General features: G+C 36.3%; 1 protein-coding gene across 2 annotated transcripts in view; it reads left to right on the forward strand.

Annotated features, from left to right (window-relative positions):
- LOC120312546 (serine-rich coiled-coil domain-containing protein 1-like) overlaps positions 1 to 26,112 on the forward strand; it is a 549,974-nt gene that overhangs the window by 89,880 nt on the left and 433,982 nt on the right. For both annotated transcript variants that reach the window (XM_039353388.1, XM_039353390.1), the window contains exon 3: positions 18,859 to 19,069. In XM_039353388.1, coding sequence (XP_039209322.1) covers positions 18,859 to 19,069 — 211 coding nt within the window. The remainder of the gene's footprint in view (positions 1 to 18,858; positions 19,070 to 26,112) is intronic.

Genomic DNA, 26,112 nt, shown 5'->3' on the forward strand with positions numbered 1-26,112 from the left:
ATGTTGCTATACTTTCCTTCCAACTCAAGGACAGGAGAAAAGTGCATTAATGTGGCTGCAAGGAAGATCTTAATGACAAGCTTTTGTACCTGAAACCTGAGTTGTAAATATATTGGAATTAATTTTAACTAGCTGTTATAGTGCTATATAAGTGGATTCTTTGCTCATTTTTAAATTTCCTTTGCATATTTATATTATTCATTACATTTGCAATGAATCTGAACTAGTTGCCTTGCTTTTTATTGACTATTTACATTTTAAGCTTTATACAAATGCAGTGAAAAACCATTATTTTACATCTCCCCAAGAGCATATGCAACCTCATTTTCATAATGACTTTCTAAGTACATATTCTCCTGGGCTGAAAATATAACCATGTATTTCTTCTTGAACTCTGAGAAAAATCCATAAAGGATATCAGAATTCATTTGAATTGCCTAGTCCTGAGCAAACACCAAATAATCATTATTAATTAGAGCAGAAAACTGAAGATAGGTAGATAAATAGTCAATAGATACGGGTAATAGCTTCCTATAGGCCTACTTTTTGCTCCATTATGCGTAGAAACAAAATTACATTGTTCAGAATCTTATTACTTTTTCATGCTGTTTATTAGCTTCTCAATTACCTTTTTAATATATTTGTTTAGTGAAGATTAAAATGGATAATATGTATTCTCTAAAACACAATGCTAAGATGCATCTTCCAAAGAGCATTTATAGATACATGTTCATCTCTATCCTTAAAAAACCCTTAAAGGAGCATATAATAATGGAGGCAGCATGTTTGATTCAGCCTGAACTGAGACTGGAGATAACAGATAAGAAGACTGAATTAACCTCAATAATTTCTTATGTTTCTATTATTAACCTTTTGACAAAACAAACAACAGCTCATGGTGTGTGATCTGTTTGAAGAAGACACATTTGCTGCAGTTGAGCTTGAGATTAAGAATAACTAACTCTTGAGAGCTCCAGCATTTCACCCTATGGGCTGAGCAATTTCATTTATACATTGTTATCATTGTTTCTCAATCATGGAAAACTGCAGGTGGCTCAGACATGAAGAGTTGTAAGTTCAGGATGACCCCTAAACCCTGTTTTGAGTCAATGTTTCCCTGATATGGCCAGGAATTATAATTGTTTGTTTCAAAAACCAGTGACATTCTGTCTTGGAATTCAGTGGAATTGGATACAGTCAGAGCCTTTCCCTCCCCATCCAAACCTGGACAGTAAGCATTTCACAATTACTGGTGTTCAGGTGGACTTCCCTCCCTCTGCACTGATAGAACCAGCTCCTTAGGAAAAAGGAGAACCGCTGAAAAATTACCCCTGCATCCAATTCCATAGAGTTGATCCAGAAGGATGCTGTGTTTGATAATAAAGAAAGGTAATGAGAGAACATAGAGGACCAGGAGTATAGTATTGTAACACCTAGATCTATTCAAAAATTATCCACAAGCACAACTAGTACTGTTACCATGCAATTTATTTTTCTAGTAGTGGAAGGTTGAAGGCCTCACTAAAATTCTGAAGAACAGTCAGATTGAAAGGGACATACCGCAGCATCACTCAGAGGTGATAAAAATATTACCTTGATTAAAAATAAACATTAATTATAGCTCACATTCAGCTTCCTGCACTGAATATGGACTAGAACAGTGGTTCCCAACCTTTTGGGCACCAGAAGCCAATTCTGTGAAGAGAGGTTTTTCTACGGACCAGGTGGGGCATGGTTTTGTATGCTGCCTGCATTCTGTGAAATGGGTTTTGCTTGTTTGTGCAGCCCAGTTTCTGGCAGACCTCAGACTGATCGGGGGTTGGGGACTCCTGGTCTAAAAGATACCTTTCAATCTTATGATTCAATGATTCTGGATCTTTGTGAGAGGGATTAGCTACTTATAATGGCAGGAATCTAACTGAAAATGAGCAAAGATAAAACTACAGAGAATACTATTCACTTCCCTGAGCTACTCAGAGGAGACTTTGATCCCAGCTCACTCTGCAAAGTGAAGCCCCATTCATTTCTGTTGGCAGTTTTCAGCTGGACTCCAGATCTACTCAGATCTGAGTGTTTTTATCAGCTAGCAGCTGGAAGAATGCTTCACATTAGCCAGTTTGATGGTCTTGCCAGTCAACTTGTCTTAAAGGAATATGGACTTACAAATGACTATTGGCAGCATTCAGCAGGCTCAATAAGAGTAACAAAATTTTGGGTTAGTTGGTTGGTTTATTTATTTATTTATTTATCCACTTATTCATTTATCCATCCATCCATTTTTTGAGACCGCCCATCTCACTTGCAGAGGGATTCTATATATTTTTTTTCTCATGCTTGAACATGAACTCATGCTAATGGCTGGTCAAATTCAAGGGAATCCTCCTACTGCATGCTTCAGGCATCTCTTCTGTAGCTTCTTTCAGACCTCTTCAGTAAACCAAGTATTTTATTGAATAAATGTTGTTCTTACTTTTTCATTCATATTCATCTGGGCAAGTTATGCTTCTCGATTTATAATAAAAATAATTTTATCTTTGGCTAATTTTTGGAGACTGCCTCATTTCCAATCAAATTAAAGTTATTATGCTGAAGGTGCTAATGAAGTGAGGTGAATGAGATGACAGTACTTTGTCAACTTTGGCTTATACCAAAACAGCTTAACCCAGAGATATAGATTAGACTGGGAAGTTGAATTTCAATTTTATTGAAATTCTATATATATGCTGGACTGAATGTTCTATGTTTATTTTGCCTTTACTGCCAGTGTAGCAGAGCTGGGAACTAATTCTGTTTTGGGGCTCATTTCTTACCAGACATAAATAGTTATTAATAAGCTGTATTTGCTACAAAATGCTGTTATTTAATTTGAACTTTAGAAAAGGCCATTTTAGAAACTGTCATATTCAAGTAGCACTTAGTATTTCCTAAAAGGCTCATAAGGGCCAAATAGATGAGAAGAGGAACAAGATATCTTGTTAACTAATATATGTGGGCCAGTACATTAACTTAGCAGCTGGCAAAATTGTCAGACCTAATATAGCCCCTGAAAAAGGACCTTAGGCTCTCTGGGTGAAAAGTGACACTTCTGTTCACCAGGAAGTGATAAGTTCAGTTCAGTAACAGCATTGGGCCCAGAAAAGGCAATGATACATCCGTTATCCAGGCAATGCCCCAGTGACTCCACCTTAAGAATCTGTCAACATATCATCACTTTATTAAATTAAGATGACAGTATGGCAGATTCAAAAATTTGATTTTTTTTCCAACAGGTTTTTTTGCATATTGCTTTATGACTGCATTGATATTGAAATATTGCTTTACTGGTTTCCAGAAACAAGCAATGTAATTATTTCTTTTGGCTCTCTGCAGTATTATTGTTTTTCTATCTATGCTATCATTTGAATAAATTGGATGTGGCTAAGACAACTGAAATGGTTTATGAATGGGATATTCTGTTATCCTGTTAAATAAGAAATAAAAGGAATATTTTATTGTATACCTGCAGCTTTATTTCACATTTTCAGTAGGGCAGCTATAAAATAAAAATCAAGGTATTTTAATGATGTAGGGGAGAGATAGTTGAACCAAAATGGCAAACTACCTGCCTAATTGTAACCATTATTTATTTTTAGTTTCTTATATTTTTGATCTGTGCACATTCTCAATTGTTAACATTCTGCTTACGGTAATCAAATGCATAAAATAGTCATCTTCTGCAATTGCTCATCTAACAGTTTCTACTGGATTGTCTCTATGATGGGCTAGCATGTGGAAAAGGCTAAAAACCAGCTGGCCTTCATACTTAACTCAGTTTTCTGAATCTTTTTTTAAAAATGACTGGTTAATCACTACTCTCTACACTGTGTCCTCTTACTGGACTAGTATTGTCGAATATATAAAATAAACTAAATATCCACAAGATATTAAGATGTTAATACAACTAATACAGGTGGCAACATCACTGCTGCTTTTGTCCATTAAGTTAACTAGGGTGATCTTCTCTGTGTAACTATAATTAGGACCCATTGTACATATAAATATATATCTTGCCCTACTGATTCAGAAATAGGTATAGTTTAATTAAAGAAATGTAGAAATGCTTATATCATTAGCTATGAGTGAATAATATAATAAGCTATTTGTCACATAGCTTCAAAATTTTTCTGCTGAGAGCCATGCACAATTCCCACCTATGTGTTATTAAAAATACCAAATAATATATCTTTTTGCTTATAAGCTCCAGGACTTGTAGATTTTCATGAATCTACGAAAGGTGCAAATAAAAGTCCATCAGCTAATTGTTCTAAAACATGGCAATTCGGAACTATGCCCACTTCTGGATTATTTATAGCTCTTCAGCTGTGTTTGCCTGCAGATTGAACTTTGAAGTAGCCAAACACAATTAGTTTGTTATGTAAAACTAATAATTACCATTCTTATACTTTTCTAAATATTATGCAAACAAAGGAAATTGTAGTGTGTAAATAGGGGTTAAAATAACCATCGGGAAACTATTGTGGAAATTCTAGACTGATTAAATTGTATTGTGAAGGCAAATATTAAATTGTAGTGTCTTTACTTTGGCATTACTTTGGCATTCAAGCAGGTGTAGGCTGCTTGAAAATTAAAAAAAAAATCTTGCTAATGCTAAATAATTGTCTATGCTAATTGCAATAAATGAAGTTGGTCTTAGTCTTGCACTCTTTCATTACATAGGCAAATGGGATGTTATTTAGAAAGCAGATTCTGAGTACATCTCCTATTGTTTGCTTCTGCTTGTTCTAGATCTCTTCACATCCCCTCCTTTTTTTCCCCTTCTAGCATATAATACCCAGCAGGCAATTTGCATGCTGGAAAGAAAAGAAAGAGAAAATAAATGGATTCTCACTTTGAATTTCTTATTCAAATTGGTATGCTAGTTTTTCTGTATTGTATTCAGAAGAGAGTGTTTGACATCTTTTTCCCTGGGAGCAAACTGACTATGTGGACTATGTTATATTAATATATTAAGAAATTTGTATGTGTATGTGTGTGTGTGTGTGTTAACGACATGGTGATCCCTTGCATTGGGGTGGAGTCGGGATGACTGAATGGAACTCAACATTTACTGGGCTGATGCCCTTCCTAACGCCTACGTGGAGTTCACAGCAGACAATAACTCATTGCGCCCAGGGAGAAATATCAGTCGCTACCTAGGATCGAACTCATAGCCTCCTGATTGTGAGGCAAGAGTTATGCTTCTAGGCCACCGCACTGCTCATTTTTTATATATATATTATATAGATGGAAATAATGAAAGTTGAAATTTTATTGTAGCTATTTTTTCCTGTAATTGCCCTCTGCCTTAAAGAGACAAAGAGAAATTGCTCATGGAAATTGTACTAACAAGGTATCGAATCTTTCAAGGGAAAGAAGGCAAGCATGCTTTTGCAACAAAGATTCAAATATGCATTTATCCGGCTTGTTTTCAAAATGATTCCCCAAAGGATTTATTGGATTTTTTTTTTTTTTTACATTCACCAGTACTACTCAAGCTACTTAACAAGTCCAGAAATACACACTCCATATGTGCTTATATATAATTCCTATATATTGATTTCTGTTTGAAACTCTTGCTGTGCTGTAGAAATAGGCAAACAGAAGCAATAGGACAGAGCAGGATAGTTAGTTTCTATTTTGAGAAACAATCAGGATTTTCTGACAGAGGAATCAAAATAGATGATTATTTTCAACCCTGCTATAAATACCTTGCTAAAAGCAAAACAATAACAACAACAAAAATCAGCCATCCTTCTTTGTGTAGCAGTGGGGAAATACATTTCTCTAAGATGCTGTAAGTTTTTTTTTCCTACAGCAAACTAGCATATCTACCATTTTGTACTCTTCATTCTGCTTCTGACATGTGGAAAAAGAACTTTTCTGCCCAGGAATAGGTCCTCATCTCCACATTTAGTAGTGGGGGTCAGCCATGTTTTTCCCGAATAGGTTTTTTTTTTCCAAAGATGAAGTCAAGATCCATTAGTGACAAGAGATGCTGAGAGCATGAATGCAGAGAATGTAAACATGCAATTACGACTAGCTTGAGAAAAGGAAAGTAAAGCTTCATTACACAAGGAAAAGCAGGGAAAGAGTGTTGTTAGGAACGGATTAAATTCTGCATCATCCTCAAACTCATTCAGTGACTGTCAAATAACAATTGTTCCAGAATTGCAAGAAAGAATTAAGTCTTAGATGTGTTGTCCAGTCTTAGAGAAGCTTCAGCCTAATTTGTACCTGTCCTGAGGAGCTTGGCACTTGACATGGTATTTGTAATTGTAAGGACTGAAGTTGGCAAGGTGGCAATCCAAGCTGTTCATATCACGAAAAATATCTGTTGAATAAATATAGAATCCCCAACAGGTGAAAGAACAACAGAAATTTGGTTGACTTAAAAGGTGGAAAGAAAACAGTAAGCAGCGCCTGCATTTTCTGCATCGCATGAGAAAAGCACAACTTCCTTCCCCTGTCCTAACCACTTTCTAGAGAGGGACGATGGAGAGCATCCTGTCATACAGCATCACAGTCTAGTTTGGAAGCATCACTGCTTCAGACAGGAAGGTGGTTCAGAGAGTGGTGAGAATGGCTGAAAAGATCATTGGCAGTTCCCTCTCTCCCATCCAGGACATAGCACAGAAGCGCTGCTTGAGCAAGGTCTGTAAGATTATCTGGGACACTACACATCCTCTTCACGACCTGTTTTCCTTGTTACCTTCTGGGAGGAGGGGGCTTCGCAGTATCCGCAGCAGAACATCCAGATTTAGCCATAGTTTCATTCCATATAGCATTAACCTTGTGAACTCTCAAGCTTCCTCCTTCCATTATATATTCAAGATGGACAGTATTTAATATTTATTTGTTATCTATATGTAGGGATGTGGGTCTTAAAAAATGACAATAAAGTTTAGCTTAGCTTAGCTTAGCTTAGCTTAGTTTATCTAAAGAGTAATATCAGTTATGGCTCATGTGGTCAGGATGCTGGTTTTACAATCAGCAAGCCCACGTTCAAGACCCAAGTGCTGTTGCACAACGAGGGCAAGCTCCCGTCCTTCATTCTAGCTCCTGCCAACCCAGCAGTTCGAAAGTGGGTGACTATGAGTAAATAGATGGGTATCACTTCAGAGGTCAACTTAACGGGGGCATGAAAGGAGCCTCCAATTGGGTGTTCCCTGGGCAACTATGATGTCACCAGCTAATCCTTCAGCTTGGAAGGCCCTCAAGAGTGAGTGAACCCTGGAATTGATATATACAATAAATGGCTTAATTTTCCTGTTCCTCATCAATCAAATCTTCTGCATACAGTATGCGTGATTTCTATATTATGACTTTCTTATTAATATTAAGCAACTTTCTTATTAATATTGAATCCTTGGAGCATCTGCTATTGTTTCATTTTTGAATGTGGGATTGAATCTCTGGAAGAATAAATATTTATAGGTATGCCTATCCTAAAGTTTGACAATCTTCCTACGGGATATTGTTACTAAGCCAAACAAAGTACATTAAGTTTACCATTGACTACATTTTATTACTGTATGTTTTCAATCATCAAGAGATGCCATTGCAGCCACTTTCACTGTTTTTTATTCCCCCACCAATATAAACATTAGACATCAGTAATTGAAGCAACTTACTGCCTCTTAGCTCTCAGAACAATTTCTTGCCTTATCAATTTTTCATACAGAGGCTGAAAATTATACTACTGAATAACTCTTATCAAAAATACCAAATATCCCTCTATTTCATCTCAAGTGGTCCTTCTGATGTTTTGGAGGGATCTCAGAGAAGAATATTTTTCAAGGTTCAGAGCACTTTTAGACATTGAATAGTGTGTCAGGATTGCTCTTTTGCTTTCTCTTTCTCCATACAGAACACATTCCCTAAACATAATGTGGAATCAGGAGAAAACTAATTTTAATTTTATTTATATTTAATTAAAATTATATCTGTGTATATTAGTGTTATACATAATTACATTTCTTACTAGTATAAGCACTTAAGAAATTGAATCAATTAGCCAGAGAGATGGTGGGATTCTCTTCACTGGAGATGTTCAGATGAAGTCTAGATCAGGGCTTTTCAACCAGTGCTATGGGTACCACCTGTGGTACATTGGCACCTGGCAGGTGGTACACAACCATCCTAGAAAAGTGGTAGCGGGGGAGGGGAATGAGCTGAACGAGTGGCAGCACTGCACAAGCCTGAACGAGAGATGGCTGGAGCTGCAGGGCTTTCAGGGCTCAGTGGAAGCACCTGGATCAGCACCAAGCTCCAGCTGTTGAGCCCAGAAGAAGCGCTGATCAGCTGGAATGTTGCAGCATCTCCAGGGTCTTGTGATTTACATTCAGATGCTTGGCAACTGATTCATATTTATGACCATCACAGTGTCCCAGGATCATGTGAAGTGACCAAAACCTGCTGCAACCACCCAGCAGACGGGGGGGAATAAAAACCAAATAGGCCCACCCCACCCCCTCTGCCAATCCTCAACAGAAATGCTCACAACAATGAAAACCTCGGACAGGAGAAAGAGCGCTGCCAGATGGGCAGGTAGGTGTCTTGCTCGGCTGTGGCTTGGGGAGCACTTTTTTTCAGCGCCTTTGTAACTTCAAACAGTCACTAAACGAACTGTTGTAAGTTGAGGACTACCTGTACTTCATCACTTTTTTCCTTTTTTTGGGGGGTCAAGTTTTTGACACCTTGCTAAGTGACTGATGGTACTTGGATGTTGCCATATCCTAAAAATGGTACAATGGGTGAAAAGGTTGAAAAGCCCTGGTCTAGACAGCCATGTACTTGGGATATTTTAATCTGGATTCCTGTAACTTTGCATTCAGTAGCAAATTTTTTTAGAGGAGATATGGCTGAACACAATTTCAGAGTCATATACAGCCCTCAAAATTCAAACACTTCCTTTCTGCCCTGTTTTCTCTTGGTCTCTTGTCTGCCCAGTCCTTCAACATTATTATTTTTTCAATTCCATTTTAAAACCACATACATCAGTGGCCAGTCTTGCAAAATGTTGCAGTAAAACAATTACAGCCAGAAATACTTCCCATTGTCCAAAACCATTTGCCAGTTTCTGAAGGGAAGCAATTTGTATGTTCATGTCTTTTTCTGCCACATTCACAGAGCACAGCTCAAATGGGACTAGGCTTTCTACTTTATATTCCCAGTATTTAATGTATTAGAGACATAGGATTTTTTTCAAAAAGAACAGAACAAAAACCTTGAGTATTAACAGTTTCTTTTCCTTTTATTGTTCCTTTTTTTGAGATACAGTGATGATCTGTGTTGGTTGCAGTTAAGCTGCATGTCCTATAAACTTCATTTATGTTTCTCTTATCGATTGCTTTTTTCTTGAGTAATTTGTATTTTTAATGGCTCAGTGTAGGTTTTCCTCTTTTTTAAAAAAAATTCAACCTCCATGCTCCAGTTCATTTTGAGAGGCCTGTTTCTTTGTTTCTTTTTCTTTCCTTCACAGTGATTAATTCTTGAAGGAAGCAGCTGTGAATGGTAAATTGGCAATACAGAGTGACTCTGGGGTTATGGTACTTGGAGAGATTTTCTGAAGAGGGAAATAACAGGTGTCTTGTGTCATCACAGGTTTAGAAAGAATTTCCAATGCCAGCAAAGGTGCCTTCCTCCACTTCTCCCGTGCCTTTTTCTGTATTCTAAAACAACAATTATTAAGCATAATTGTTCTATTACTAGCTTCAAATTAGCATAGATTTCAAGGACATTAGTTTGGCTTTTAGAATATCATACAAGAGATCGGAGTGCATGAGTTTATTTGGTTTAGTTAGTTCATTTATATCTATGTTTTCATCAATTAATGGAATCCAAATACCTAACTGTCTGTCCGTCCGTCCATTCGTCCATCCATCCGTCCATCCATCCATCCATGCATGTATCATCTAACTATCTATCATCTAACTATCTATCATTTAATTATCTATCATCTCTCTTTCTCTCTCTCTCTATCTCTCTCTCTCTCCCTCTCTCTCTCTCTGCTTCTGGTATTCAAAAGGCTGAAAGAAGGACTGATTGCAATTTAAAATAAAGCAGATGGAGTGTGTATACATATGTATCTGTGGTAAAAAATAAATGACCATTCACCATCCATCCATTTCCCATCCATTGTTATCACACATTAGTGAAAAGCAGATTATATTACAGAAGAGAACTCTAAATAAGGAGACAATAAAATTAGGTTCTGCAATGAACCTAAAACTTCCTTGCAAATCTATGAGAATTAGAAATGATTGAATGGAAGGAAAAATGTTTTATATTTTTTATCATGATTTATATAACCATTGCTTTTATTTGATTTTTGCATGTTGCCCAAGAGGAACTTCTGGTGACATGGGTGACTATACAAGTTTTATAAATAAATAGACAAACTACATTGATGGGTTTTACCACCAACTATGATGTCATGTGGAACTGAATTCCTCAAAGAATAGTTCCAGCCTTCAATTTAATTTTCTTAATGCAGAAGGTATACTAATAAGCAGAAAAAAATGGCCTATCATTGGGTTGGATGATTACCTGTCTCACTCAAAACTGATTTTAAGCTTCTTTTCTCCTACCTAGTCAAAAATGCTAAAGTCAAACAAATAACCAACACCTCAAGAGCCTTAACATGACAGAAAAAGCAATATTATGAGCCCATGATGATTTTTTTTCCAGCAATGGAAATAAATATTTTTTTATTTCCCTCTGTTTTTCTTTTTACCTTTGTTCCCTTTCCAGATTTCTTCATTTCATGACCCTCATCTGGGCAGAAGTGAGGGGAACCAATCAGAAAGACTTTCAGCATCTAACTGTCATTGAGAATCTACCAAGCCATTTTTTCGTTCTGCCCCACTTGTAAGGGCTGTGAACTGCACCCATGGCATCACCATTTTTATTGCTTTGGAATTGAGTGCCTATAAACATATAATGTGTTGATTTCCAGACATACAATTCTTCAACTGGACGGACTAATAATATGTCACCTTATCATTCTGCTAATCCCAAAAGGATCCCTGACTTAAATATATCTCCTTTCCTTGCCTGTTTAAATTTAGAAGTCATCTAGAATTGAGACTTACAAAAAAGAAAGAAATGTATTTGGAAACATAAAATCTGGTCCATCTAGAAATATAAAAACTTTGCAGGTGGCACTTAATTTTATTTAGCTTATACCCATGGAAATGCACTGATTCATGTCCCTAAACATCTCAGTATATTGGAGGTCTCTGACAGGATTCTTTAGGAATAAGAATGTATTGATGGAAGTGATATGCATTACTCAAGCAATGTAAACAAACAGTGCTTATGTATTTTTCTAGCAACTCTTGTCCTCACAGAGAAAATTGGAAAAGATTATAACATTAGAACAGATTGGCTTTTTTCCAAATTAAAAAAAAGTCTCTCTTAATAAGATCATTTAAATCTGTCATGTGCCTCCAAGCTTTTAGGTTCACATGGTAGGACTTTAAATAGAATATCAATATTGTGGATATATAGTATATATATATTAAAAACAACACTAAAAATAGAAGAATGATTCCTGGGTATGTACGTATTAAAAGACAAAAAGTGACCACCAGGAAATATAAACAATAAAGTTTTAATAAATAAAACCAAGCTTTCGATGGCCTATAACTGCCATCATCGTCAGGGTATAAACAGGTCGATGGGAGAACTTACTTATAGATGTAACCGCGTCTGCACTCGGCTCCTGGACCTCGTGATAGGTCCCGGCCGATCAATCCTTGCCTCACCTACAAAATCAATTGGTTTGTCCTTGCATCCTTCGCCTACATGTGTATTACCACCCACCTCCCCCTTTTCCCATGTTTTTAGATCAGGGGGGCGTCCCATGTTTTCCCAGGTCGGGGTACACCTCTCATCCTTGGGTTGGTTCCTTTTCTCATACTCTTTGGGGCGCTTTCCACCTCCACCCCTTTGATGTATATTGTAGCCATTTTCACTTTCTCTACGACGAGGTTTCGCCCTAGGGATCCTGCATCCACTCTCGTTGTCCAACATACTTTTTCCTTCCATTCTTCCGGCATTCATACAACCCCCATCCCTGACAGCATCCATCCTCCCGCCTCTCACAACAGTATGTATGTAATGTGTATGTTTATAGAAATACATGCATCATTATTTATGTAGTGGTTAAGGTATTGACCCAGAAATTGGGAGACTGTGACTTCTAGGTCTGCCTTGGGCATGAAAGCTGGCTGGGTGACTTTGGTCCAATCACTGTTTCTCAGCCCAATCTACCTCACAGGCTTGTTTTTTTGGGGGGAAATAGGAGAAAGAATACTAGGAATATTTGCTGCCTTGAGTTGTATATGAAAAAGCTAGGATAAAAGATGTTTGTTTGTCCATCCATCATCTATCTTATCTTGTCTTGTCTTGTCTTGTCTTACCTTACCTTACCTTACCTTACCTCACCTCACCTCACCTCACCTCACCTCACCTCACCTCACCCCACCTCACCTGACGTCACCTCACCTCATTATCTATCTATCTATCTATCTATCTATCTATCTATCTATCTATCTATCTATCTATCTATCTATCTATCTATCTATCTATCTATCTATGCCATATCATAAGGTTTTAAATTTCTCCCTCAGTTGCTTTCATAGTACTTGTCATTTGTTGCTGGATTAATCTCTCCAGGAAAAGGAATAACAGAAGAGGACTTTAATCCTCTTTCTCCTCTTTTTGCAGAACAATTTTTCTGCATTCTTGGGTTTTGTTTAAAAGGCAATTGAATAAGATAGTAATCAATGTTTATAGTACTCACTATGAAGGGAAAACTTCCCTTTTCACTTCCAGTAATTTCTGTTACTTAAATGTTGAACATTCTTCAGTGAGCATAAAAGAAAAAAGAGATACCCTACTATTCATAGTGCGGCTAGACCTTCCTAGCTGCAGCCAAATTTGAGCCCAAGATAATTATTTCTCCATTCAGGAAAATGTTGATAGATTTTCCTAAAACTGTACTGTATAGTAACATCCAAGTGTGCAAATGTGCAATTTATTTCATAGCTGAAATTTTAGATCATTTTCCTTTTGAAAAGCAACATTTGCTTTGTTTGAATCTACAGTGCAGGTAGAAATACTAGGTAATCCAGAATGCTCATTTGCATTAATTATGCCTAGCCTTCATCTAGCTATTAATAAACAATTAATAGGTGCCTTTGGAATCAGTAGAAAATAGAATGGCAGAGGAAGGTCATCACATTCTGTGCTAAGCACTTTGGGCTACAAGCATTCTCCACTGTTCTCCATTCCCAGCTACAGTCTCTGCATCAGGTTTTTTTTTGGGAGGCTTCCTCTTTTTCTCCAAGCCAAGCTTTCCAAGTATAACTTACAACTTAGTTAATTGCATCCCATTGTTCTGTCCCTCCTCCCCTTGTCTTGGTAATAATACAGTAGTTTGACTTTTTAAATTGCCTGGCAGAGAAAAAAAAATATGTTTTCTTATTACCAAATGTAATTGTGTAAGTTTCTCTCTCTCTCTCCCTCTCGCTCTCTCTCTCTCTCTCTCTCTCTCTGTGTGTGTGTGTGTGTGTGTATGTGGTGTGTGTGTGTGTGTGTGTGTGTGTGTGTATGTGTGTGTGTGGTGTCTGTGTGTGTATGCATATTAGCTTAAAATAGAACGCAGGGTTTAGGGTTTTAAAATAGAAAAGCACAAGTTTATTTAAAATCCCAAACCCTACTTTCTTGTTTTCTTTCTGTTTTACAGACAAATACTTAATAGACTTCATTTTCATAATGTATTCTGTTGCCCTTTTTTATTGATCACAAATTTCAGCTGGTATGAAATGTTTCCACATTGGCCTTGAGAGCATTCAGTAGAGATAATGTTACATGGATTTTGAATTTTTTTTTTTATGCCCATTGTCAATTTCTTCCACTAGTTTTCTGCTAAATGAAAAGGACTTGAAGAGATACCTATGTCGTTCCATTTAGAAAAGAACCTTTTTTTTTTTTGAGGGTCAAAGATTCACCAACAACAATGCTACTTTGGTTTGGTGTGGTTTTGTTTAGGGGGAAAAGATGGACAAATGCAGAAACTGGAAAAAAACTAAAAGTTGTTTAATTTGAAATGCAATACACATTTTTTTGTGCTTTTGAGTTAGTGTTGACTTATGGTGGCTTGCTGGGACCCTGCAGTTTTCCTACCAAGTTTTCAGAAATGGCTTGCTGTTGCCTTCTTCCTAGGGCTGAGACAGAATGACAGGCCCAAGGTGACTTGACTGGCTTTATGCCTAAAGTGGAACTAGAACTCACGATGTCCCAGTTTCTAGTTTGATACCTTAACTAACTACCTCAAACTAACTCATAGTACACTTCACACTGCTATAAGATAGCTTTTAATCATTTCACCATGCTCACAAGCTTTTCAGAAACCAAAATGTAAGTAAATGGTTGATAATAGCCAGTTGAAGATGCTTTGAATATGGGTTGAGCAATGTTCCTTGGGTCAATGTATTATGGTTTTGGCAGCTGTTCTTAGGAGAATAGTTTGAGCAAAAAACCTTAAAGAAGTAGTTAAAAGCCTTAAACCATATCATAGTAAAATAATACCATTCCCTACATAGCATCTCTTTGCATTGTTTCCCAAGGTCTTTCCCATATACTATTATTGGTCATTGGGCAAAACATCATTTGACTGCACCTTTTTGTAACCGCAGCTCCAGTAGTCCCAGTTGCTATTGTTAGGCCAAGACCATAAGAGTTTTTAGCCAGGACATCACACTTCCCCTGCCCTAATGTACTGGCCTCTACTTCAACTCTTCCCAGCTGTGTATCGCCCCCCCCCCCCCGTCCTTTTGGGAATTTATTTTGTACTTTTTTGGGGGGAAATAAAGTTTAACAACGATATCCTATATACTAGAAAACTTAACAAAGTATATATTACATGCAAGCACCTAGCAAAACATTCCCATCAAAAAATAATTCATGTGTACACAAGTCATTTTGTTTCAGGCTATTGTTCTGATTTTATAGAGTCACATAGTAAAACTGTGGCTTTTGAGTAATAAAAAACAAAGCAATTTATGCTAATTTACACACTTAAGTAGTTTATTGCTTTTTGTCTCTCAACATCTTGATTGAAAATTAAGCTTTGATTCTATTAATTGATGAGCCTGTTCATTTTTTGCAACACCTGTATGAATGAAACCTTTGGAAAAAAGGAGGAATGTCTCAATCCTTGTTTAAATAAGATGATTTTATTCTGCATTTTTAAAAATGCTACAGACAGCTTTGTGGTACTGAGAACAATCCTTCCTTTCCCTTCTCCCTTCAGCTATCCTTTGAAAAGATCGGGAATGGTTGCATTTGCACACAGGTGGAAGTTTCTGCTTGATTGCAAACTTGTTTTCTCTATTTCCTGCTTTTATATACATTCTTATACTTTTTTTTAACCAATCTAGGATCCACCATGTGATTTTCAGGTCATTTCCTTTCTACAGAAATTTGCAATATAGATTTGAAGGGAATATAGATTTGAAGGGAAGAAAAATATGCCTCTAGCTCAGTGATGGTGAACCTTTTAGAGACCAAGTGCCCCCAAACTGGCCCCACCCTGCTTTACCCCCTGCCCCACCCCCACTCTGCCCCCCCATCCCCCACCCCGCCTCCCCACAGGACCACTTACCGCCTCCAGGCCCCGCTGCAGATCACCCTGGCAGCCCAGCAGTGCTATGGCGGCCACACCTTCTGCCCACGCTCTGCAGCATCAACTGCATGATGGGGTGTGAGGGCAGAGTCTTGTCTACGCTCACTGACTGCCATGTCCTTGGCTGCACTGCTCCGTGTGGGCCACCCTTGAGGGAAATTCTCCTTCAGGGGGGCTGCTGGAGAGGAGGGGGTCATGGGGGGAGGCAAGACTGGGGCAATGGCCCATGTGCCCACAGAGAGGGCTCCAAGTGCTGCCTCTGGCACCCGTGTCATAGGTTCACCACTACTGCTCTAGCTTTATAGACAACAAAGCAAATATAAGTGCATGCATGCATTCACAAACACGCACTCCACTTAAATCTGTTTCAAACTGTTCTGTCACTTATTTATAGAACTGTCAGATATACAGTGAACATTCAGTTCTTTTTGATGGTTTGCACTGTTTCAGGCATTTGGATTAATTAATGCTTTTGTGAAATAATTTTTTAAAGTCAGAGAAAAATAAAAATTAAGGGTTTTCAGGCTTTTGAAAAGAATAAATTATTCATGTATTATGAGTTATGTCTTTTAAAAACATTAAGTTTTCTCCATAACAGGCCATAAAGTGGAAACTTAACATAAACAATGTTAAAAAAGTAATATTAGCTTTTCACTATTTAATGTTATAATGGAATAGGATGCTACTTACATTTACAGTTTTTTCTTCATTAACTGATCAGATAAATTATATTAGAAATGTTAGAAATTCTCAGCAATTAGATAAAACTTTTGAATACTTCCTTTTTCATAGGAAATGTGGAACTAGTTTTCTATTTTTCTAATCTAATCTTTCTATCATAATCTTAAATATTCATAAAACATACATACCTCGACAATATGATGTATTAGTGAATACTTTCATGTTTTCAAATTTTAATTTATTGAGGATTTATCTTTGAAATTCCCCATGAGAAACTCAAAATGATTTGGAAGTTGTTGTGTGAAAGGAGAAAGGAAAGCACTTTATTATTTCTGATTTCTATGTTCATAATCATCTCCAACCTGAACTTGACCCTATCTATAAATAATATAACTGCTTTCCAAGCATTCCATCTTTTGAAGCCTATTTTATAGCAATATGCTATTTTTATATTACCTTATATGCTGTTTTTTTATTTCATGTTGTTTTTGTCCTACTCTCTGTATGCAGCCATTACTCTTATTTAGGCATTGTTTCCAAATTGCAAGGTAAACATTATTTTCATACAAATGTTTGACCCAATTTTCCTTTTATGCAATGAGCTCACTTATTTTATTCCTGGTATGAAATATGAATGACTCTGTTCAAGGAAATATCATTGTAACATTGGCATTTGTGGATATTTTAATTAATATAAATAAGACACATTAAGATAATAGTTTCATGGAAATTTGAAAACAATTTTGTCTTAAAAGAACTTTTGTTTTGATCACATATATTTTTTCATTAAGCAGAAATTTGCTTAACTGCAGCCCTGATTTGGTTTAACTAGATCTCTCAGTATTTTTAATCATTGTGCTTGTTACCTGGACTGCTGGGTGTTATGATTCAGAATCACCAAGCAAGGTCAGTTTCCTTACACATCCATTTAAAGCAAGAGTGACCAAATATTTACCAGTAGGAGCAGGAGATCCTAGAACATTCTAGACAAAAACTGTTGAATCTCTTAGAACCTTCCAGTTACGGAGCACCCACAGATTCTGGAGGCGAGCGGTTTCACTGATCAATTATTCTCACCGACAGGACATTTCTCCTTAATTCTAGGTTGGATCTCTCTTTGATATGTTTCTATCATTACTTTTTGTCCTACCCTCAGGTACTTTGGAGAATACATCAGCCCTCTCTTCTCTGTGAGAGGTCCTCAAAGTTACATCCAATGAGATCATAATAAAACTTTGGGAGATTCCAGAAACTCCATTTTTACCCTTGTGCAGTTGATTCTATTTTCACAATCCATTCTGACTTTGTTGTTATATATGTGGTTTGTGCTTACTTATTCCAACAATAGCTTGCATAGCCTGGGGTGGAATACACTAAGAATATGTAGTACTATACTTTATATGTTCTCTGCTAATGCTATGTTAGTTACAACTTTGAAAGGATCCTGATTTTGAGTATATCTCTCTGTGTAATAGTATCTTATTTATTTATTTATTTATTAGTAAAATTTATATGCCGCCCAATCCCTAGGGACTCAGGGCGGTGTACAAAATTAAAACAACAAGTATAAGAATTAAAAATGAATACATTCACACAGCATGTCCCAATCGAATCCCGCCCCCCCCCGGGGACATCAACCCCAGGCCTGCCGGAACAGGAGAGTTTTAATAGCTTTCTATCTTGTGTTAATAGAGGATGCAAACTGAACCAAGATTCTTTCTAGTATGTGCAAGTGTGTTCATGAACAGAATTGTTCTTTTTGATGATGATTAAGAATTAATTATGCAAGTTACTTTGAGGTTCAGGCAAGAAGACCATTTATATTTAAATTGCATGCAACCTGACAGCATAATTCAAAAAGTTCAGCTATATAGGCAAATATTAGGAGTTTATTGAAAGAAAGACTAGAACCAAAATGTACACAAGGAATAGGTATATAGACAGAAAAGTATTTCTCATGGTTCAGTCTCTTATGTATGCTAAAATATTCTTGTTTGTAATTAATACTTTATAGCTCCTCCCCTTTCTCTTTCTTCTGTCTGCATTCCCTTATTTGTATTCTTTTCTTTTTTTCCTTTGGCTCTTTAATTTTGGAATTTATTGCCTCTATTATTTGTCTATGAATCTGATTCAGTTGCTTTTTCTCAAGTGCTTGAAGGGTCATGAGTTTGATAGCTTTTCCTTATTAATTGAGATGTTGCCCTCAGATTTAAATAGGTAAATCATGGGCTGAGTATAGAAACCTGCTTTCAAGTTCTTCAGAAATCACTGTGGTGTAACAGATTTATGGATCAGTGTACTGAAAATACTGAAGACTGCAGAGAACGTAGGGAAAGTTAATAGGCCTTTGTTTGAACAATGCTTCATCTTTTTAATTCATTTCCTTAAAAAAAAAAAACCACATTAGCATTGCTTGCTAATTTATGGATGGTATTTCTTTACAGGAATCTTTCTCTTAAGTTATCCAAGGAAGTGGATCGAGGGGAGGCACGATGTCCTCGTGTAAACCAGCTAGCCATCAGCCCATCTGTAGAATGGCCTTTCACAACCATGGAGGAAGGTGGCGGTCTAGAATCTTTGCCCTTCCGTCTGATGATGCAAGACTGCACAGCAGTAAAAACAATGCTGTTGAAAATGAAGAGGGTTCTCCAAGAGGTAAGCTTCTAAAGGATCAAAATAGTTCCCTTTTTTAAAAAAAAATTAATTATGGTGTAGTTGACCGCTAAAGAACGATCACTTTAAGTTATTCTTTGTAAATCATTGATTAAACTCCATGAGTAATCTTAAAGATGTTCTATTTGATATTCTTAATGATCGGAACTTGATAACAGTGACTCCTGGCTTGCTTCCTATTTTGCAATATCAATTGTGGGTAGGAGAAGAAATAAACTATCTTTGTTTACAAGAGCAAGTAAAAACATAGTGAAAAACTAAAAATAGAATAAGATTAGATTAGACTAGACTAGCCTGGAATAGAATTATTGGCCAAGTGGTGTGATTAGACACAGAAGGAACTTGTTACACAAGGGGAAAAAAAGTAACGAAGAGTTGTCAGAAAGCATTAGGATGGCCGGCAAATTTGAAACAATAAATAAAAGCTTGTTGGGATCTTATTGACTTGATTTATAATTGTCTCTGGTCATGTGGTACTTTAGAGATGGCCATGTGGTCAAGTAGCCATCTGATCTCTCAGCCACGCAGATAGATCAATATTCATCCAGTTTAGTAATGTTTTAAGCATTCTGCTGGAAGACTTGAAATGGACCTGGATGCTCTGAAGAGCTGTTAGAAATTTACATAGCAACTGCTTCACTGAAAGCATTGCATGTGAAATGGTGACCTTGCTGTTATGCTAAGTTATGCTTCACTGGTACAGGCATTCTCACTTCAGGTAAGAATGTGAAGAGATTAGGAACATCTGCTTCTGTTTTTGATTCTCACTTGGTTTGCCCTACACCTAAACTTCTGTTATTTTAATTATATTTTATTTAAACGAACCAGATGTAAAACTTCAGTTTGACCTCTGTTTAATCAGATAAACTGCAATGAGCAGAAAAGAATGCCTTTAGTTTTCTTGCACTCCTATGAGCAGAGCAGGTGGCAGGGGAGAATAACACAAAGATCAGACTCATCCATGTAGCTTGAAGATGGAATGAAGTATTGAATCTAAACATGTCAGTATGAAATTGTTATCTGTTGTGCTAACATTGTGACTCACAAATGAAAGTCGTCAAGCAATGCTTGATGGTGGATGTATATATATTAAATGCCATTTGTTCAATGGACTTCTGTTATTTTATAATGTCTGGAAGAAACTCATAAAGGAATTCCTATTATAATATTACTTTTTCATATATTTTTGGAAGGTTTAGGATTAGAAAGTACATGGGGTTTCTTAATTAAAAAAAACAAAAAAACAAAAGCAATGTATGGAAAATGTACATTATTGTTATATCAGAATAAATATGAAACACTACAGGAATGTTGCAACCATATAAAAAAGCATCAAAATGTTAATTCTGCCATCTTTTTTGTGTTCATAGCCTATCTATAATTAGGCATATATTCATGGAAAGGAGGCTAGAAACTCTGTAAAATGAAAGATCAGTTTGTGTAAAAATACAAATAACAAATATCTGATTCTGGAATTTATAAAATCAATAACTAGAGTCATGATGATCAGTTTTGGCATTATACCTGTAGGACAGACATGTCAAACTCGTGATGTCACACGACATATTGGAACTTTTTTCCCCATTGCTGGCACTGGGGTGGGCGCGGTTTCCTCATGACGCATCTGGTCCGCGGGTCGGCAGTTTGACACCCACGCTGTAGGAGATTTAAACAAGGGTGTATAGTAGATCTTTCTCTCTTTTTGGCTAAATGAGGTTTTAATTAACCAGCACACCATTACCAATTTATTGAATACATTTTAATTTAAAGCAAACATTTTCAAATAATGTGTACTAAAAGTGTCATCATTTGGTAACACTTTAAAATACATTAAATATGAATATTATTATTAATATTCTAAAATATTATGATTGTCATTCTATAAATGTACCTATGTTTATTGTTATGGTTAATGGATTCTGATAGTGTAGTAATATATCTCAAGTCACCTGTTTGTTTTGCTTCAATATTTGTTTACCATCACATTGTTTGTTGATATGAAATTCAGTCCGTTGTTTCTTTTCAGGCAGAACAGTTATGAATAATTACTGAAGGATCATCATATAAGAGGGGAGAATAATTTTTTTGGTCCTGCTGATGCTCTTTTTTAACTATTAAAAATAAATAGTTCATCCTTATTTATTTTTCTGTCAGGCTAACTCCTGATGAAAATTGTTATTCATGTAATCCCAAGTTGAGTTGGAAAGCTAAATATAATGAATATGAGAATTGGGTTAAACATATATAAACAGTCACTATAGTAGTGGCTACAAAAGCATTCTTATGGAAGTACTCATTTCACCATATTTGTGTATTTATTTGTAAATATTTCCCCTTAAAAGAAATCCAGATAGCAAATTTTCTAGTTCAGAATTTTGGGCATTATTTTAGGCCAACTATTCCAATGACTTGGCAATGGAGCTGAACCTCATTTCCTTTTCTGAGTCATTTGCACTTCAAATAATCTGCATATAAAAGATTATTCTCATACACACAACTGAGGAGCAAATAGAACATACACTGTTCCTTTTATGGTCTGAATAATTTTGGACTAAATGAGGTGGTGCTTCAGGACAGCAGAGGTAAAATATCTATCATAATGAGGAAGGCAAAGTTAAGGATAACAAGGTTCCTAATGAGTTCCTCAACTCTGTTAATAAAAAGCAATAGGAAATAAAAGAGGGATAAGATGGAGGGCATTGCATAGAGTTCCCAACCTATGTAATGTAATAATTGAGTCTCCCAACAGCTTAATTGGATTGGAAAAAATAAAGTAATAATAATAATAGAATATTATTAGAATATATATAGAATATATATTAATTTGAAGTTACTTCCTACAAAAGCCAGCACTACTAAGAACTGGCAGCTGTAATTATGCATTTTTGTTTATATAGTAATTACAAATTGTTGCTCATAATACACTAGCTATAACTGTGATTGAAAAGAAAATAAGTGTGGATAATTAATGTGGCAATATTAGTAGTTATGGGTGCCATACCCAAAAATCTTGGATAGCGCTTAGAAAATCTGCAGTTGACAAAAAGGCCACACTCCTTCAATGTGTACATATGATATGCCGATACATTAAGACATTCTAGGTTCTTGGAAATAATTTGATCCGTATGAAGGCCAATATTCGTTAAAGACCTGGTAGCTATGACTTCACATTGTTGTGAACAGATAATACATATCTGGCTAATTCTGTGACCAATCACCATCATATTAGCGGCAGCAATAACTAATGCAGATTTTCCTCAAACTTTCTATTTTATATTTCATGGATATATAATTTGTTAAAAATGCAAGTTTTATGTAGGGACATAAAGGTATTGCTAAACAGGAACAGCAAGATGCACATTGACTGAAATTGCATATCACACTACGTAGTGAATAGTCCATTAACTAGTGGATTAAATAAATACAAGGACTGGATTTATAGTCACTTTAGGCCATAAGCTATAGTTTATGAAATACAGCTGCTGGATATGCAAAACTTGCTAAGCAAAAATCACATAGACAAAGCCATATATCTTATAACTTAACTTGATGTATGAACCAGTCCATGCTTGCCTTTACATAGCAAATTAATACAATTTGCTTCCAGTTTAGCACAATGTCCAAGCCCATTGTTTGAGAAATAGACCATTTTGGCTTATTCAACAAGCCAAATTATTGCAATCATTTAGTTTAAGAACTAAGAAATTCTGTATAGGGAAACTAGGAGCAATAGGTTTGTTTAGGATTCTGAGAGGTTGGTTTGGGATAGGGGTAGGCAACCTTGGCTCAGGATTTCTGGGAGTTGAAGTCCACGAGTCATAAAAGAGCCAAGGTTGCCTACCCCTGGTTTGGGACTATAAAAAAATCTGAAAGATCCCATAGCATTTCTTTTTAAAAGTTTACACCTGTGAAAATGAAGAAACATTGGTTGATTGATTGATTGGTTAAATACATTTATAGGGCCACCCAACTCACACTGGGGGCCTCTCGTTAGCTTACATTATTAAAATTTCATAATTTTAATAGACCCTTATCCAAAAATAAAACTATTTGGAGTTCTGACCCCTAATTGTCCTTAAATGGTTTCCATGGGGTTTTTTTTTTTTTTTTTGCTGTTAAATGAATCTCACATTTATTTATTACCAGTTAAGAAAATTATACTTTATTTATTAACATTTAGGATGTAATCCATAATGAATTAGGAAGACTTTTTAACATTACAGGTAATCAGAGGCTGAAGTCAAGCTCAGTTCCTTATACACATATATGCAGGAACGGCTGCTGGAATTGGGTATGTCTAGTTTAATGAAGAGAAGGATGAGGGGGGACATGATAGCAGTATCCCAATATCTCAGGGGCTGCCACAAAGAAGAGAGAGTCAAGCTATTCTCCAAAGCGCCTGAAGGCAGGACAAGAAGCAACGGATGGAAATTAATCAAGGAGAGAAGCAACCTAGAACTAAGGAGAAACTTCCTGACAGTTAGAACAATTAACCAGTGGAACAATCTGCCTCCAGAAGCGGTGAATGCTCCAACGCTGGAGGTCTTTAAAAAGAGACTGGACAGCCATTTGTCTGAAATGGTATAGGGTTTCCTGCCTGAGCAGGGGGTTGGACTAGATGACCTCCAAGGTCCCTTCCAACTTTTCTATTATTATTATTATTATTGTTGTTGTTGTTGTTGTTGTTGTTGTTGTTGTTGTTTTCTTGGGGGCAGTTATGATAATGATTTTAATAAAGGCAAACCCAGAGCTGCTTCTTTTATTTTCTAGAATGACTTAAAAATTTAAAACAAAAAAACCTTAACTAGACATCAACACTAACTGTTGCACATCAGTGGAGAACTGTATAGAAAAAATAAACTCTCTTTAATTTCACACTATGAAAGTGTCCGGTGAACTTTGAATAGCTACTTCATTCCTGGTTGATTGCCAAGTGAAAGTGTTTTCGCCTACTAGCATTCATGTTTGAAAGAAAATCCACACTCTCTCCCCCTCTTTCTCTTTCCCTCATGCCTTCTTCTATCCTAGCAACATTTTTTTATTTCAAATCTGTAGAAAGATAACTTACCTGTAAACAAAGATACACTCAAGTCCTACTGCCAGCATTTCTGCAGACTTACAAATGATACAGTAAGACGACTACCACTTCTCTTATCTCTGCCGTGCAGGATGGCGATAACTAAAATAAATATCTGGCCATGAATCGCTTTCATCCTGAGATTCTTTCTCCTGGGAGAATCAGTTTTGCTCTTTTCCTTTGGAGCAGCAGTATTATTTTTTTATTCTGCAGGAGGAAAAAAAAAGCAGCAGAGGCTCTGCCTTTTAAATATATAACTCACAATAAATTCACAGTAATGAATCTCTCATCATTGTCCTCCTAAATAGGATTGTTCTGCTTTCTTTTAACCCGCTGGGGTTCTTCCGACATATTAATTTGCTTTTGAAAAATTTTATAGTGTTCATCATTTTGAGATATACATTTGTGTGCAAAAATATATTAAATTAACACAGCAACTTAGAGCTAAATATATGAAGAGCTATATTTCCAAATAGGCAAGGCCAAGTCTCAACATAAGGAATGAAAGGCTAAAATAAGAGTGGAATGAAAAAAATAAAAGTTTAATATCAGCAAAACCATCTTTTAAAACAGAATTTCTCCGACCCCAACCATGAAATCAATCTCACTTTTTCATTACAGGAAATTTTCAATTTATGATCACAGTTGTGATTGGAATTTCTATCATTTTGTGAGGCAGTGGTTAAGTGAGTTGTGTCCAGTTTTACAAACTTTTGCCAGGTTGTTAAGCAAATCATCCCAGTCATTAAGTGAATCATGTCATTAAATGAATCCACCTTCCCCCATTAACTTAGCTTGTCAGAAGCCAGTTTGCAAAGTTATAAATGGAGATCATGTGATCCAGGATGCTGCAACCCTGGCAAGTACACACTACAACAGTCATAAGTGTGAGGTCCAGTCATAAGTCATTCTTTTCAACACCATGATTACTTTGAACGGTCATTAAATGAATGGTTGTAAATTGAGGACTACATGTATTTTTATTTTTATAGGTTGGTCATTGTAAACATTGTAGTATTGTATATTAAAATTAAATTTCTTAGGAGCCTGGATCTATGGCTGGGCAGGGGGAAGCATTTTCCAAGTTCTACTACAATATGTATTCAGCTTTAAAGTATCAGAGATACTATTCATTTACGTCTCTATTAATGTTTTCCATATTTTAGAAAGAATGTAGAGAGGAATAAAGATTTCATTATGTACATCATCAGCAACTATTGAAAAAATTAAAATGGCTTATTTCTGATTATATTCTATCTCATATTTTCATGAAAAAAACATGAAAGATTTAGGTCTAGTTTATAGACATCTACCTTGGGTAAAAAAGAGGCAGCTGGGCTTTGCTTTAAGTTACAGAAGCAAGTCAGCTCATCTGGTCAAGGCTAAGAGATGCCACAATTATCCTCCGTCAAATGCTGCAGGGTCCTTTGTGCTCTCCGAGCTTGGTTGTTTCCTTGCAGATGTTTCATTATCAAACTTAAGTAACATCATCAGTGCACATCATCAGTCAAATGCTTCCCATCACTCTGAACCTCTTAGCCAGCCATTCCAATAGCCAGAATATGCTGCTGAACATGCATTGCACTGCATGTATTTTCCCCTATCTGATTGGACGTTTACAGCGGTGAAGAGGGTATCACTGGAAAACCTGAAAGACCAGGTTTACAGATCATTATGGAGAAAAAAATGGTTGGTAAGAGTTGGCATGATTTGAAGGCCCACAAGTATAAAAGCAAGCAAGCAAACTATATATTGCCTTAGTTCCCACAGACTCACAAGCCAAGTAGGTGTACAGTTGAATACTAACTTGATTGATAGTCTATGGATATAGAGCAATGAAATGACAAAGTTCTAATTGTGGCAAAGAATTCCATATTTTAGCATATCCTTATAAAAAGGTCCCTGTGGATTTACTCTGCTAGTCATTGCCGACACGAGGGACAGTGCT

The sequence above is a fragment of the Crotalus tigris genome, unplaced genomic scaffold, assembly GCF_016545835.1.
Source record: "Crotalus tigris isolate CLP2741 ecotype Arizona unplaced genomic scaffold, ASM1654583v1 scf7180000018518.1655711, whole genome shotgun sequence".
Taxonomy (NCBI): Eukaryota; Metazoa; Chordata; class Lepidosauria; order Squamata; family Viperidae; genus Crotalus; species Crotalus tigris.